We start from the raw sequence: 18,490 nt of genomic DNA on the forward strand, positions 1-18,490 counted from the left end.
CATAAACATGAGATGTGGTAGCCAGACGACTTGTAGGAGTGACGGCAAGAATAACATACTTTTATGACGACAGGTGCATACATGAAGGGGATTACTAATAGACCCCCAGCTGTCTTCAAAAGAGAACCAGCTGGGCTGTGGTTTGTATGTCAGTTTGTGTGCAGCTGACAGTAACAGCATGGTTGATGAGGCCTTGATCCACCGTGAGGCCTGGTCATGGCCAAGGCCATATGAGCTTTGATCCCCCTGGACACCCTCCGGTATACACACCATCACCAGCCAAGGCCATATGAGCTTTGATCCCCCTGGACACCCTCTGGTATACACACCATCACCAGCCAAGGCCATATGAGCTTTGATCCCCCTGGACACCCTCCGGTATACACACAATCACCAGCCAAGGCCATATGAGCTTTGATCCCCCTGGACACCCTCCGGTATACACACCATCACCTGCCAAGGCCATATGAGCTTTGATCCCCCTGGACACCCTCCGGTATACACACCATCACCAGCCAAGGCCATATGAGCTTTGATCCCCCTGGACACCCTCCGGTATACACACCATCACCAGCCAAGGCCATATGAGCTTTGATCCCCCTGGACACCCTCCAGTATACACACCATCACCAGCCAAGGCCATATGAGCTTTGATCCCCCTGAACACCCTCTGGTATACACACCATCACCAGCCAAGGCCATATGAGCTTTGATCCCCCTGAACACCCTCCGGTATACACACCATCACCAGCCAAGGCCATATGAGCTTTGATCCCCCTGAACACCCTCCGGTATACACACCATCACCAGCCAAGGCCATATGAGCTTTGATCCGCCTGAACACCCTCTGGTATACACACCATCACCAGCCAAGGCCATATGAGCTTTGATCCCCCTGGACACCCTCCGGTATACACACCATCACCAGCCAAGGCCATATGAGCTTTGATCCCCCTGGACACCCTCCGGTATACACTCCATCACCAGCCAAGGCCATATGAGCTTTGATCCCCCTGGACACCCTCCGGTATACACACCATCACCAGCCAAGGCCATATGAGCTTTGATCCCCCTGGACACCCTCCGGTATACACACCATCACCAGCCAAGGCCATATGAGCTTTGATCCCCCTGAACACCCTCCGGTATACACACCATCACCAGCCAAGGCCATATGAGCTTTGATCCCCCTGAACACCCTCCGGTATACACACCATCACCAGCCAAGGCCATATGAGCTTTTATCCCCCTGAACACCCTCCGGTATACACACCATCACCAGCCAAGGCCATATGAGCTTTGATCCCCCTGGACACCCTCCGGTATACACACCATCACCAGCCAAGGCCATATGAGCTTTGATCCCCCTGGACACCCTCCGGTATACACACCATCACCAGCCAAGGCCATATGAGCTTTGATCCCCCTGAACACCCTCCGGTATACACACCATCACCAGCCAAGGCCATATGAGTTTTGATCCCCCTGAACACCCTCCAGTATACACACCATCACCAGCCAAGGCCAAATGAGCTTTGATCCCCCTGAACACCCTCCGCTATACACACCATCACCAGCCAAGGCCATATGAGCTTTGATCCCCCTGAACACCCTCCGGTATACACACCATCACCAGCCAAGGCCATATGAGCTTTGATCCCCCTGGACACCCTCCGGTATACACACCATCACCAGCCAAGGCCATATGAGCTTTGATCCCCCTGGACACCCTCCGGTATACACACCATCACCAGCCAAGGCCATATGAGCTTTGATCCCCCTGAACACCCTCCAGTATACACACCATCACCAGCCAAGGCCATATGAGCTTTGATCCCCCTGGACACCCTCCGGTATACACACCATCACCAGCCAAGGCCATATGAGCTTTGATCCCCCTGGACACCCTCCGGTATACACACCATCACCAGCCAAGGCCATATGAGCTTTGATCCCCCTGGACACCCTCCGGTATACACACCATCACCAGCCAAGGCCATATGAGCTTTGATCCCCCTGAACACCCTCCGGTATACACACCATCACCAGCCAAGGCCATATGAGCTTTGATCCCCCTGAACACCCTCCGGTATACACACCATCACCAGCCAAGGCCATATGAGCTTTGATCCCCCTGAACACCCTCCGGTATACACACCATCACCAGCCAAGGCCATATGAGCTTTGATCCCCCTGAACACCCTCCGGTATACACACCATCACCAGCCAAGGCCATATGAGCTTTGATCCCCCTGGACACCCTCCGGTATACACACCATCACCAGCCAAGGCCATATGAGCTTTGATCCCCCTGGACACCCTCCGGTATACACACCATCACCAGCCAAGGCCATATGAGCTTTGATCCCCTGGACACCCTCCGGTATACACACCATCACCAGCCAAGGCCATATGAGCTTTGATCCCCCTGAACACCCTCCGGTATACACACCATCACCAGCCAAGGCCATATGAGCTTTGATCCCCCTGAACACCCTCCGGTATACACACCATCACCAGCCAAGGCCATATGAGCTTTGATCCCCCTGAACACCCTCCGGTATACACACCATCACCAGCCAAGGCCATATGAGCTTTGATCCCCCTGAACACCCTCCGGTATACACACCATCACCAGCCAAGGCCATATGAGCTTTGATCCCCCTGGACACCCTCTGGTATACACACCATCACCAGCCAAGGCCATATGAGCTTTGATCCCCCTGAACACCCTCCGGTATACACACCATCACCAGCCAAGGCCATATGAGCTTTGATCCCCCTGAACACCCTCCGGTATACACACCATCACCAGCCAAGGCCATATGAGCTTTGATCCCCCTGAACACCCTCCAGTATACACACCATCACCAGCCAAGGCCATATGAGCTTTGATCCCCCTGAACACCCTCCGGTATACACACCATCACCAGCCAAGGCCATATGAGCTTTGATCCCCCTGAACACCCTCCGGTATACACACCATCACCAGCCAAGGCCATATGAGCTTTGATCCCCCTGAACACCCTCCGGTATACACACCATCACCAGCCAAGGCCATATGAGCTTTGATCCCCCTGAACACCCTCCGGTATACACACCATCACCAGCCAAGGCCATATGAGCTATGATCCCCCTGAACACCCTCCGGTATACACACCATCACCAGCCAAGGCCATATGAGCTTTGATCCCCCTGGACACCCTCCGGTATACACACCATCACCAGCCAAGGCCATATGAGCTATGATCCCCCTGAACACCCTCCGGTATACACACCATCACCAGCCAAGGCCATATGAGCTATGATCCCCCTGAACACCCTCCGGTATACACACCATCACCAGCCAAGGCCATATGAGCTATGATCCCCCTGAACACCCTCCAGTATACACACCATCACCAGCCAAGGCCATATGAGCTTTGATCCCCCTGAACACCCTCCGGTATACACACCATCACCAGCCAAGGCGATATGAGCTTTGATCCCCCTGAACACCCTCCGGTATACACACCATCACCAGCCAAGGCCATATGAGCTTTGATCCCCCTGAACACCCTCCGGTATACACACCATCACCAGCAAAGGCCAGATGAGCTTTGATCCCCCTGAACACCCTCCGGTATACACACCATCACCAGCCAAGGCCATATGAGCTATGATCCCCCTGAACACCCTCCGGTATACACACCATCACCAGCCAAGGCCATATGAGCTTTGATCCCCCTGAACACCCTCCGGTATACACACCATCACCAGCCAAGGCCATATGAGCTATGATCCCCCTGAACACCCTCCGGTATACACACCATCACCAGCCAAGGCCATATGAGCTTTGATCCCCCTGGACACCCTCCAGTATTCACACCATCACCAGCCAAGGCCATATGAGCTATGATCCCCCTGAACACCCTACGGTATACACACCATCACCAGCCAAGGCCATATGAGCTATGATCCCCCTGAACACCCTCCGGTATACACACCATCACCAGCCAAGGCCATATGAGCTATGATCCCCCTGAACACCCTCCGGTATACACACCATCACCAGCCAAGGCCATATGAGCTTTGATCCCCCTGAACACCCTCCGGTATACACACCATCACCAGCCAAGGCCATATGAGCTTTGATCCCCCTGAACACCCTCCGGTATACACACCATCACCAGCCAAGGCCATATGAGCTTTGATCCCCCTGAACACCCTTCGGTATACACACCATCACCAGCCAAGGCCATATGAGCTTCGATCCCCCTGAACACCCTCCGGTATACACACCATCACCAGCCAAGGCCATATGAGCTATGATCCCCCTGAACACCCTCCGGTATACACACCATCACCAGCCAAGGCCATATGAGCTTTGATCCCCCTGAACACCCTCCGGTATACACACCATCACCAGCCAAGGCCATATGAGCTTTGATCCCCCTGAACACCCTCCGGTATACACACCATCACCAGCCAAGGCCATATGAGCTTTGATCCCCCTGAACACCCTCCGGTATACACACCATCACCAGCCAAGGCCATATGAGCTTTGATCCCCCTGAACACCCTCCGGTATACACACCATCACCAGCCAAGGCCATATGAGCTTTGATCCCCCTGAACACCCTCCGGTATACACACCATCACCAGCCAAGGCCATATGAGCTTTGATCCCCCTGAACACCCTCCGGTATACACACCATCACCAGCCAAGGCCATATGAGCTTTGATCCCCCTGAACACCCTCCGGTATACACACCATCACCAGCCAAGGCCATATGAGCTTTGATCCCCCTGAACACCCTCCGGTATACACAACCATCTTTGATCCCCCTGGACACCCTCCGGTATACACACCAAGGCCAAGGCCTTATGAGCTTTGATCCCCCTGAACACCCTCTGGTATACACACCATCACCAGCCAAGGCCATATGAGCTTTGATCCCCCTGAACACCCTCCGGTATACACACCATCACCAGCCAAGGCCATATGAGCTTTGATCCCCCTGAACACCCTCCGGTATACACACCATCACCAGCCAAGGCCATATGAGCTTTGATCCCCCTGAACACCCTCCGGTATACACACCATCACCAGCCAAGGCCATATGAGCTTTGATCCCCCTGAACACCCTCCGGTATACACACCATCACCAGCCAAGGCCATATGAGCTATGATCCCCCTGAACACCCTCCGGTATACACACCATCACCAGCCAAGGCCATATGAGCTTTGATCCCCCTGAACACCCTCCGGTATACACACCATCACCAGCCAAGGCCATATGAGCTTTGATCCCCCTGAACACCCTCTGGTATACACACCATCACCAGCCAAGGCCATATGAGCTTTGATCCCCCTGAACACCCTCTGGTATACACACCATCACCAGCCAAGGCCATATGAGCTTTGATCCCCCTGGACACCCTCCGGTATACACACCATCACCAGCCAAGGCCATATGAGCTTTGATCCCACTGAACACCCTCCGGTATACACACCATCACCAGCCAAGGCCATATGAGCTTTGATCCCCCTGAACACCCTCCGGTATACACACCATCACCAGCCAAGGCCATATGAGCTATGATCCCCCTGAACACCCTCCGGTATACACACCATCACCAGCCAAGGCCATATGAGCTTTGATCCCTCTGAACACCCTCCGGTATACACACCATCACTAGCCAAGGCCATATGAGCTTTGATCCCCCTGGATACCCTCCGGTATACACACCATCACCAGCCAAGGCCATATGAGCTTTGATCCCCCTGAACACCCTCCGGTATACACACCATCACCAGCCAAGGCCATATGAGCTTTGATCCCCCTGAACACCCTCCGGTATACACACCATCACCAGCCAAGGCAATATGAGCTTTGATCCCCCTGGACACCCTCCGGTATACACACCATCACCAGCCAAGGCCATATGAGCTATGATCCCCCTGAACACCCTCCAGTATACACACCATCATCAGCCAAGGCCATATGAGCTATGATCCCCCTGAACACCCTCCGGTATACACACCATCACCAGCCAAGGCCATATGAGCTATGATCCCCCTGGACACCCTCCGGTATACACACCATCACCAGCCAAGGCCATATGAGCTTTGATCCCACTGTACACCCTCCGGTATACACACCATCACCAGCCAAGGCCATATGAGCTATGATCCCCCTGAACACCCTCCGGTATACACACCATCACCAGCTAAGGCCATATGAGCTTTGATCCCCCTGAACACCCTCTGGTATACACACCATCACCAGCCAAGGCCATATGAGCTATGATCCCCCTGAACACCCTCCGGTATACACACCATCACCAGCCAAGGCCATATGAGCTATGATCCCCCTGAACACCCTCCGGTATACACACCATCACCAGCCAAGGCAATATGAGCTATGATCCCCCTGAACACCCTTCGGTATACACACCATCACCAGCCAAGGCCATATGAGCTATGATCCCCCTGAACACCCTCCGGTATACACACCATCACCAGCCAAGGCAATATGAGCTATGATCCCCCTGGACACCCTCTGGTATACACATCATCACCAGCCAAGGCCATATGAGCTATGATCCCCCTGAACACCCTCCGGTATACACACCATCACCAGCCAAGGCAATATGAGCTATGATCCCCCTGAACACCCTCCGGTATACACACCATCACCAGCCAAGGCAATATGAGCTATGATCCCCCTGAACACCCTCCGGTATACACACCATCACCAGCAAAGGCAATATGAGCTATGATCCCCCTGAACACCCTCCGGTATACACACCATCACCAGCCAAGGCCATATGAGCTATGATCCCCCTGAACACCCTCCGGTATACACACCATCACCAGCCAAGGCAATATGAGCTATGATCCCCCTGGACACCCTCCGGTATACACACCATCACCAGCCAAGGCCATATGAGCTGTGATCCCCCTGAAGACCCTCCGGTATACACACCATCACCAGCCATGGCCATATGAGCTATGATCCCCCTGAACACCCTCCGGTATACACACCATCACCAGCCAAGGCAATATGAGCTATGATCCCCCTGATCACCCTCCGGTATACACACCATCACCAGCCAAGGCAATATGAGCTTTGATCCCCCTGAACACCCTCCGGTATACACACCATCACCAGCCAAGGCCATATGAGCTATGATCCCCCTGAACACCCTCCGGTATACACACCATCACCAGCTAAGGCCATATGAGCTATGATCCCCCTGGACACCCTCCGGTATACACACCATCACCAGCCAAGGCCATATGAGCTTTGATCCCACTGGACACCCTCCGGTATACACACCATCACCAGCCAAGGCCATATGAGCTATGATCCCCCTGAACACCCTCCGGTATACACACCATCACCAGCCAAGGCCATATGAGCTTTGATCCCCCTGAACACCCTCTGGTATACACACCATCACCAGCCAAGGCCATATGAGCTATGATCCCCCTGAACACCCTCCGGTATACACACCATCACCAGCCAAGGCCATATGAGCTATGATCCCCCTGAACACCCTCCGGTATACACACCATCACCAGCCAAGGCAATATGAGCTATGATCCCCCTGAACACCCTCCGGTATACACACCATTACCAGCCAAGGCAATATGAGCTATGATCCCCCTGAACACCCTCCGGTATACACACCATCACCAGCCAAGGCAATATGAGCTATGATCCCCTGAACACCCTCCGGTATACACACCATCACCAGCCAAGGCAATATGAGCTATGATCCCCCTGAACACCCTCCGGTATACACACCATCACCAGCCAAGGCAATATGAGCTATGATCCCCCTGAACACCCTCCGGTATACACACCATCACCAGCCAAGGCAATATGAGCTATGATCCCCCTGAACACCCTCCGATATACACACCATCACCAGCCAAGGCAATATGAGCTATGATCCCCCTGAACACCCTCCGGTATACACACCATCACCAGCCAAGGCCATATGAGCTATGATCCCCCTGAACACCCTCCGGTATACACACCATCACCAGCCAAGGCCATATGAGCTATGATCCCCCTGAACACCCTCCGGTATACACACCATCACCAGCCAAGGCCATATGAGCTATGATCCCCCTGAACACCCTCCGGTATACACACCATCACCAGCCAAGGCAATATGAGCTATGATCCCCCTGAACACCCTCCGGTATACACACCATCACCAGCCAAGGCAATATGAGCTATGATCCCCCTGAACACCCTCCGGTATACACACCATCACCAGCCAAGGCCATATGAGCTATGATCCCCCTGAACACCCTCCGCTATACACACCATCACCAGCCAAGGCCATATGAGCTATGATCCCCCTGAACACCCTCCGGTATACACACCATCACCAGCCAAGGCCATATGAGCTATGATCCCCCTGAACACCCTCCGCTATACACACCATCACCAGCCAAGGCCATGTGAGCTATGATCCCCCTGAACACCCTCCGGTATACACACCATCACCACAAATGCACCATGCTTAAAATTATCTGTTATCATTATTTTTTTTGTTAACAATAAGTCTTTGATTCCTATACTTCTTTCCACTTCCAGAATCTCTCACATTTGTCTTGACTGCCAGGATTGCTATCCTAACATGATGGTATGTGAAGGTGTGCACAGAGAACTGATGGTATGTGAAGGTGTGCACAGAGAACTGATGGTATATGAAGGTGTGCACAGAGAACTGATGGTATGTGAAGGTGTGCACAGAGAACTGATGGTATGTGAAGGTGTGCATAGAGAACTGATGGTATATGAAGGTGTGCACAGAGAACTGATGGTATGTGAAGGTGTGCACAGAGAACTGATGGTATATGAAGGTGTGCACAGAGAACTGATGGTATGTGAAGGTGTGCACAGAGAACTGATGGTATGTGAAGGTGTGCACAGAGAACTGATGATATGTGAAGGTGTTTACCTGGAGTTTACCTGGAGAGAGTTTCGGGGGTCAACGCCCCCGCGGCCCGGTCTGTGACCAGGCCTCCTGGTGGATCATCGCCTGATCAACCAGGCTGTTGCTGCTGGCTGCACGCAAACCAACGTACGAGCCACAGCCCGGCTGATCAGGAACTGACTTTAGGTGCTTGTCCAGTGCCAGCTTGAAGACTGCCAGGGGTCTGTTGGTAATCCCCCTTATGTGTGCTGGGAGGCAGTTGAACAGTCTCGGGCCCCTGACACTTATTGTATGGTCTCTTAACGTGCTAGTGACACCCCTGCTTTTCATTGGGGGGATGGTGCATCGTCTGCCAAGTCTTTTGCTTTCGTAGTGAGTGATTTTCGTGTGCAAGTTCGGTACTAGTCCCTCTAGGATTTTCCAGGTGTATATAATCATGTATCTCTCCCTCCTGCGTTCCAGGGAATTCAGGTTTAGAAACCTCAAGCGCTCCCAGTAATTGAGGTGTTTTATCTCCGTTATGTGCGCCGTGAAAGTTCTCTGTACATTTTCTAGGTCGGCAATTTCACCTGCCTTGAAAGGTGCTGTTAGAGTGCAGCAATATTCCAGCCTAGATAGAACAAGTGACCTGAAGAGTGTCATCATGGGCTTGGGCTCCCTAGTTTTGAAGGTTCTCATTATCCATCCTGTCATTTTTCTAGCAGATGTGATTGATACAATGTTATGGTCCTTGAAGGTGAGATCCTCCGACATAATCACTCCCAGGTCTTTGACGTTGGTGTTTCGCTCTATTTCGTGGCCAGAATTTGTTTTGTACTCTGATGAAGATTTAATTTCCTCATGTTTACCATATCTGAGTAATTGAAATTTCTCATCGTTGAACTTCATATTGTTTTCTGTAGCCCACTGAAAGATTTGGTTGATGTCCGCCTGGAGCCTTGCAGTGTCTGCAATGGAAGACACTGTCATGCAGATTCGGGTGTCATCTGCAAAGGAAGACACGGTGCTGTGGCTGACATCCTTGTCTATGTCGGATATGAGGATGAGGAACAAGATGGGAGCTAGTACTGTGCCTTGTGGAACAGAGCTTTTCACCGTAGCTGCCTCGGACTTTACTCTGTTGACGACTACTCTCTGTGTTCTGTTAGTGAGGAAATTATAGATCCATCGACCGACTTTTCCTGTTATTCCTTTAGCGCGCATTTTGTGCGCTATTACGCCATGGTCACACTTGTCGAAGGCTTTTGCAAAGTCTGTATATATTACATCTGCATTCTTTTTGTCTTCTAGTGCATTTAGGACCTTGTCGTAGTGATCCAGTAGTTGAGACAGACAGGAGCGACCTGTTCTAAACCCATGTTGCCCTGGGTTGTGTAACTGATGGGTTTCTAGATGGGTGGTGATCTTGCTTCTTAGGACCCTTTCAAAAATTTTTATGATATGGGATGTTAGTGCTATTGGTCTGTAGTTCTTTGTTGTTGCTTTACTGCCCCCTTTGTGGAGTGGGGCTATGTCTGTTGTTTTTAGTAACTGAGGGACGACCCCCGTGTCCATGCTCCCTCTCCATAGGATGGAAAAGGCTCGTGATAGGGGCTTCTTGCAGTTCTTGATGAACACAGAGTTCCATGAGTCTGGCCCTGGGGCAGAGTGCATGGGCATGTCATTTATCGCCTGTTCGAAGTCATTTGGCGTCAGGATAACATCGGATAGGCTTGTGTTAATCAAATTTTGTGGCTCTCTCATAAAAAATTCATTTTGATCTTCGACTCTCAGTCTGGTTAGCGGCTTGCTAAAAACTGAGTCATATTGGGACTTGAGTAGCTCACTCATTTCCTTGCTGTCATCTGTGTAGGACCCATCTTGTTTAAGTAGGGGCCCAATACTGGGCGTTGTTCTCGATTTTGATTTGGCATAGGAGAAGAAATACTTTGGGTTTTTTTTCGATTTCATTTATAGCTTTTAGTTCTTCCCGCGATTCCTGACTCCTAAAGGATTCTTTTAGCTTAAGTTCGATGCTTGCTATTTCTCTGACCAGTGTCTCCCTGCGCATTTCAGATATATTGACCTCTTTTAGCCGCTCTGTTATTCTTTTCCGTCGCCTGTAAAGGGAGCGCCTGTCTCTTTCTATTTTACATCTACTCCTCCTTTTTCTTAGAGGAATAAGCCTTGTGCATACATCGAGTGCCACCGAGTTAATCTGTTCTAGGCATAAGTTTGGGTCTGTGTTGCTTAGTATATCTTCCCAGCTTATATCGGTTAGGACTTGGTTTACTTGTTCCCACTTTATGTTTTTGTTATTGAAGTTGAATTTGGTGAATGCTCCCTCGTGACTAGTCTCATTTTGTCGGTCTGGGGCTCCTCGCATACATGTCTGAACCTCAATTATGTTGTGATCTGAGTATATTGTTTTTGATATGGTGACATTTCTTATCAGATCATCATTGTTAGTGAATATGAGGTCTAGTGTATTCTCCAGTCTAGTAGGCTCTATTATTTGCTGGTTTAAATTGAATTTTGTGCAGAGATTTAAAAGCTCGTGTGAGTGTGAGTTTTCATCAGAGCTGCCTCCTGGTGTTATTACTGCAACAATATTATTTGCTATATTCCTCCATTTTAGGTGCCTTAAGTTGAAATCCCCCAGGAGCAAGATGTTGGGTGCAGGAGCTGGAAGATTTTCCAGACAGTGGTCAATTTTTAACAGCTGTTCCTGGAATTGCTGGGATGTTGCATCCGGAGGCTTGTAGACTACCACAATGATTAGGTTTTGGTTCTCGACCTTTACTGCTAAAACTTCCACTACGTCATTTGAGGCATTAAGCAGTTCTGTGCAAACAAGTGACTCTGCAACCCCCCCCTTTTGCCTGTTCACTCTGTCACATCTGTATAGGTTGTAACCTGGGATCCATATTTCATTGTCCAGGTGATCCTTTATGTGGGTCTCAGTGAAAGCCGCGAACATTGCCTTTGCCTCTGCAAGCAGTCCACGGATGAAAGGTATTTTGTTGTTTGTTGCTGGCTTTAGACCCTGTATATTTGCAAAGAAGAATGTTATCGGACTGGTGGTATTGTTGGTACTGGGGGGGATTTTTTTTCCGGCATTAGTATCTGTATCTGTTGGTTTGGAGTGGAGGCCATCGACTGTGGTTCCACTCCAGGAATGACTGGATTTGGTGTACGATTTCTGCCATTTCCTGCCAGTTTTTTTTCCTTCCTGGCACTAAAAAACCTCTCCCTCTTGAGTGGCTGTGGCTACCCAGGTTTTCCCATGGCCTGGATGTTTTGTATCTTTTTGTCCCCTTCAGATGGTATGCCTGGCAATTTAAGTTATACCACAGTCTTTCCTGTACTGAAGAGGTACACATTTCAGGGTGAAAAAGCTTACAGGAAGGGAGTTTGCATTTTCCTGTTGTCATATGGGCATGGCATTTTCTAGGGTGGTCATAGTTGCACGTCCCATCTGTTTTTCCAGATTTCCCATGCCAGCAGATACCAAGTGCATAGTATGTGCACAGGCTTGGTTTCCGCTTGCCTTGGGTTTCTGTGACTGTATTCCCTGTTGGTGCATGTTTCCCTGTCTTACTTCTATCCTCCCTAGCACCAACAATGGAGCTCCCACCAGTTGTTTTTGGTAATTTATCCTCACTATTGCTATTGGAGTCCTCTTGTTTGCTATTTCCTGCGGTATTTCTAGTTTGCAATATTGGTTTTATCTTATCTTTGACTACACTTGTTTCCCTACTATGGCTTCTGTCCCCTATGAGGTCATTTATATGTATTCCTTCCTGCGTATAATTCCCGACTACCTGGACAAAATCTCCAGCTTCACCATTACTGTCTCCCAGGACAGTATCTCCAGCTTCACCATTTCTGTCTCCCAGGACAGCACCTCCAGCTTCACCATTACTGTCTCCCAGGACAGCACCTCCAGCTTTACTATTACTGTCTCCCAGGACATCACCTCCAGCCTTACAGTTTGTGACTACATGGCCAGTATCAAGGGCAGTACCATTCAGCCCAGACTTTTTATGTTCCCATCTGTTGTAGAAAGCTTCCAGGTTTTCTATGAAAGCAGCTTTGATATTGTCCTCTTTTAATACCCTTGTGATTTTAGTCCTCAGATTTTCCTCATTTGGGCATACCCAGAAACACTTCTCTGTTTTAATACTGCTTGTAGCTAGTTCTGGGATATCTGCACAAGGGGCGTGACACCAATTTCCACAAAAATGACAATTTATCCATGTGGAAGCCCGTTTGTTTGACTGACCACAGACTACACACAGCTTCATAATGATTTGAATGGTTGATTTACTGCAATTCTACTAGCAACCTCTTGAATATTATATTAATAACCTTAAATGAAGCTCTAGCTATTTGTATTTCTGTTTCTAACTCTTTTTGTATATTGGACAGCTTACCGTCACGTTCCTGATTTTTAATGTTTGTGTTTATAAGGGCGCCTACAACCCCATCCGTTTACAGTCTGCTTTATTGTCCAACGAAACTGTTTGAAACCAGTCCCGGGTTCGGACCAGTCAAGGGTTCGGACCAGTCAAGGGTCCGGACCAGTCAATCTGCTCTGATCAGTGGGTCACTTATTTAAAACATACTGGTCGGTGATTTGAGCTAACACATGAAGGATCTACTGGAAATTATCTACCCGAGTAATATGTGATTTGACTGATACAAAAGTATAACTTGCGTGTTGAAGAGCCGGTGATATCTGGCAGCTCCTACAATGACGAACGGTCACCTCCTTGTTTATCAATCGCTGTATCTGGCTTTTCTATTTTTTTTTTCTGTCTCCACCGCAATAAATGCTATATTATCACTATAGTTGACTGGTGCAAATTTTGGAGGAAGGACGCTTTTTCTGTAGTAATAATTGCTTCTCGTTGTGTATAATGCGACCGCTGGTAACTACAGGTTATATGAAATTCACAGTAACGTCTCATATTTCAAGAAAAGAAACTAATGAAAGTCACTCCACTCCACTAAGTACCATTATAATACTGGTTAGTTGCTACTACAACACTGTATTCTGCTATTCACTGGTATCACTAGATTATATGCGAGTACACTAGCAGGCCAGGAAGATTATTAAAAACAACTGACCTGTGGTAAGTTTCTGGCGACTTCTGGCACCTGCCTCTATAGGCTTATCACTTCATTTACAAATTCACCTGTTTTCAAATGACACTTTAGCCTTTATCATCAATATACTAGGGAGCCACTGTAGTATACACTATACACTATGTATACTCAATGATATCAGGGAGACTTTCTTTCCTCTGACAAAGAAAAGTTCAATTATTATTATTTTTTTCCACACGGGACATAGGCCTATGATTCCCCTCTGGCAGTAAACTCTGCTACGCAGTGCACACTAATTCTCCTTTTTTGACTCAGTATATAATGTTTTCCGCCCAAGATTGGTTCCAGGCGCTAGAGGGATGTATCGTATAGGATTGATGGTACAAATTATAGTTCTAGCACGTAAGAGCGACCGTGAAAACACGAGAAAACCGGGAGCACAACGAGGCACGCTGACACGCTGGTAAACCTCCTAAATGTGTGCACAGAGAACTGATGGTATGTGAAGGTGTGCACAGAGAACTGATGGTATATGAATGTGTGCACAGAGAACTGATGGTATGTGAAGGTGTGCACAGAGAACTGATGGTATGTGAAGGTGTGCACAGAGAACTGATGGTATGTGAAGGTGTGCACAGAGAACTGATGGTATGTGAAGGTGTGCACAGAGAACTGATGGTATATGAAGGTGTGCACAGAGAACTGATGGTATGTGAAGGTGTGCACAGAGAACTGATGGTATATGAAGGGGTGCACAGAGAACTGATGGTATGTGAAGGTGTGCACAGAGAACTGATGGTATGTGAAGGTGTGCACAGAGAACTGATGGTATATGAAGGTGTGCACAGAGAACTGATGGTATGTGAAGGTGTGCACAGAGAACTGAAGCATGAGAGGTTGTGTACGTTACTTTACTTCCATGGTCTGACTCAGAGGCTGCAAGTGACGTTACTTTACTTCCATGGTCTGACTCAGAGGCTGCAAGTGACGTTACTTTACTTCCATGGTCTGACTCAGAGGCTGCAAGTGACGTTACTTTACTTCCATGGTCTGACTCAGAGGCTGCAAGTGACGTTACTTTACATCCATGGTCTGACTCAGAGGCTGCAAGTGACGTGACTTTACTTCCATGGTCTGACTCAGAGGCTGCAAGTGACGTTACTTTACTTCCATGGTCTGACTCAGAGGCTGCAAGTGACGTTACTTTACTTCCATGGTCTGACTCAGAGGCTGCAAGTGACGTTACTTTACTTCCATGGTCTGACTCAGAGGCTGCAAGTGACGTGACTTTACTTCCATGGTCTGACTCAGAGGCTGCAAGTGACGTTACTTTACTTCCATGGCCTGACTCAGAGGCTGCAAGTGACGTTACTTTACTTCCATGGTCTGACTCACAGGCTGCAAGTGACGTTACTTTACTTCCATGGTCTGACTCAGAGGCTGCAAGTGACGTTACTTTACTTCCATGGTCTGACTCAGAGGCTGCAAGTGACGTTACTTTACTTCCATGGTCTGACTCACAGGCTGCAAGTGACGTTACTTTACTTCCATGGTCTGACTCACAGGCTGCAAGTGACGTTACTTTACTTCCATGGTCTGACTCACAGGCTGCAAGTGACGTTACTTTACTTCCATGGTCTGACTCAGAGGCTGCAAGTGACGTTACTTTACTTCCATGGTCTGACTCAGAGGCTGCAAGTGACGTGGATGGAAACCTTCTGTAGCATTCCATGTTTTTACCTTTAAGTAACAATTTCATAAATGAACGTTACGGTCTCATGGTAAATAATGGCGCTGTTATTCAACCAAGATATAGCAAAAACATCTTAATAGATCATGTCTTACTCTACAGTCTGCTGTATACACAAGTGATAATGGTGGTGACACAGTGATAATGGTAGTGATAATGGTAGTGACACCGTACACAGGTTATAATGGTAGTGACACCGTACACAGGTTATAATGGTACTGACACCGTACACAGGTTATAATGGTACTGACACCGTACACAGGTTATAATGGTAGTGACACCGTACACAGGTTATAATGGTAGTGACACCGTACACAGGTTATAGTGGTACTGACACCGTACACAGGTTATAATGGTAGTGACACCGTACACAGGTTATAATGGTAGTTACACCGTACACAGGTTATAATGGTAGTGACACCGTACACAGGTTATAATGGTAGTGACACCGTACACAGGTTATAATGGTAGTGACACCGTACACAGGTTATAATGGTAGTGACACCGTACACAGGTTATAATGGCAGTGACACTGTACACAGGTTATAATGGTACTGACACCGTACACAGGTTATAATGGTGGTGACACTGTACACAGGTTATAATGGTAGTGACACTGTACACAGGTTATAATGGTAGTGACACCGTACACAGGTTATAATGGTAGTGACACCGTACACAGGTTATAATGGTAGTGACACCGTACACAGGTTATAATGGTAGTGACACCGTACACAGGTTATAATGGTAGTGACACCGTACACAGGTTATAATGGTACTGACACCGTACACAGGTTATAATGGTAGTGACACCGTACACAGGTTATAATGGTAGTGACACCGTACACAGGTTATAATGGTAGTGACACCGTACACAGGTTATAATGGTAGTGACACCGTACACAGGTTATAATGGTAGTGACACCGTACACAGGTTATAATGGTACTGACACCGTACACAGGTTATAATGGTACTGACACCGTACACAGGTTATAATTGTACTGACACCGTACACAGGTTATAATGGTAGTGACACCGTACACAGGTTATAATGGTAGTGACACCATACACAGGTTATAATGGTAGTGACACCGTACACAGGTTATAATGGTAGTGACACCGTACACAGGTTATAATGGTAGTGACACCGTACACAGGTTATAATGGTAGTGACACAGTACACAAGTTATAATGGTAGTGACACTGTACACAGGTTATAATGGTACTTACACCGTACACAGGTTATAATGGTACTGACACCGTACACAGGTTATAATGGTACTGACACCGTACACAGGTTATAATGGTAGTGACACCGTACACAGGTTATAATGGTAGTGACACCGTACACAGGTTATAATGGTACTGACACCGTACACAGGTTATAATGGTACTGACACCGTACACAGGTTATAATGGTAGTGACACCGTACACAGGTTATAATGGTAGTGACACCGTACACAGGTTATAATGGTAGTGACACCGTACACAGGTTATAATGGTAGTGACACCGTACACAGGTTATAATGGTGATGACACTGTACACAGGTTATAATGGTGGTGACACTGTACACAGGTGATAATGGTAGTGACACTGTACACAGGTTATAATGGTGGTGACATTGGACACAGGTGATAATGGTAGTGACACCATACACAGGTTATAATGGTGGTGACACTGTACACAGGTTATAATGGTGATGACATGGTACACAGGTTATAATGGTGATGACATGGTACACTGGTTATAATGGTGATGACACTGTACACAGGTTATAATGGTAGTGACACCGTACACAGGTGATAATGGTAGTGACACCGTACACAGGTTATAATGGTAGTGACACCGTACACAGGTTATAATGGTGATGACACTGTACACAGGTTATAATGGTGATGACATGGTACACAGGTTATAATGGTAGTGACATTGGACACAGGTTATAATGGTGATGACGCGGTACACAGGTTATAATGGTGATGACATGGTACACAGGTTATAATGGTGATGACACTGTACACAGGTTATAATGGTGGTGACACTGTACACAGGTTATAATGGTGATGACGCCGTACACAGGTTATAATGGTGGTGACACTGTACACAGGTTATAATGGTGGTGACACTGTACACAGGTTATAATGGTGATGACACTGTACACAGGTTATAATGGTGGTGACACTGTACACAGGTGATAATGGTAGTGACACTGTACACAGGTTATAATGGTGGTGACATTGGACACAGGTGATAATGGTAGTGACACCGTACACAGGTTATAATGGTGGTGACACTGTACACAGGTTATAATGGTGATGACACTGTACACAGGTTATAATGGTGGTGACACTGTACACAGGTTATAATGGTGATGACACTGTACACAGGTTATAATGGTGATGACACTGTACACAGGTTATAATGGTGGTGACACTGTACACAGGTTATAATGGTGATGACACTGTACACAGGTGATAACAGCAGTGTCACTATCCACAGGTTGATCATCTTCGTGGGATGAGTAAGGCCGTGAAGAGGCTGGTGGAGGCTGGCCTGGTGTTGGGTGTCCATCAAAACCAAGATGACCTCCGCTACTCCAGGATAACTTTACAAGATGGTCAACTGTATCTCCATGTTCTCCAGCACCAACCACCACCACCCACCCACGCCCACACTATCCAGGTACTTTATTACACCACCACT

At 48.3% G+C, this 18,490-nt stretch overlaps 1 protein-coding gene across 3 annotated transcripts in view; it reads left to right on the forward strand.

Annotated features, from left to right (window-relative positions):
- LOC138850962 (uncharacterized) overlaps positions 1 to 18,490 on the forward strand; it is a 173,520-nt gene that overhangs the window by 123,307 nt on the left and 31,723 nt on the right. For all 3 annotated transcript variants that reach the window (XM_070079886.1, XM_070079887.1, XM_070079888.1), the window contains one exon: positions 18,287 to 18,469. In XM_070079886.1, coding sequence (XP_069935987.1) covers positions 18,287 to 18,469 — 183 coding nt within the window. The remainder of the gene's footprint in view (positions 1 to 18,286; positions 18,470 to 18,490) is intronic.

The sequence above is a fragment of the Cherax quadricarinatus genome, unplaced genomic scaffold (genome assembly GCF_038502225.1).
Source record: "Cherax quadricarinatus isolate ZL_2023a unplaced genomic scaffold, ASM3850222v1 Contig35, whole genome shotgun sequence".
NCBI lineage: Eukaryota > Metazoa > Arthropoda > Malacostraca > Decapoda > Parastacidae > Cherax > Cherax quadricarinatus.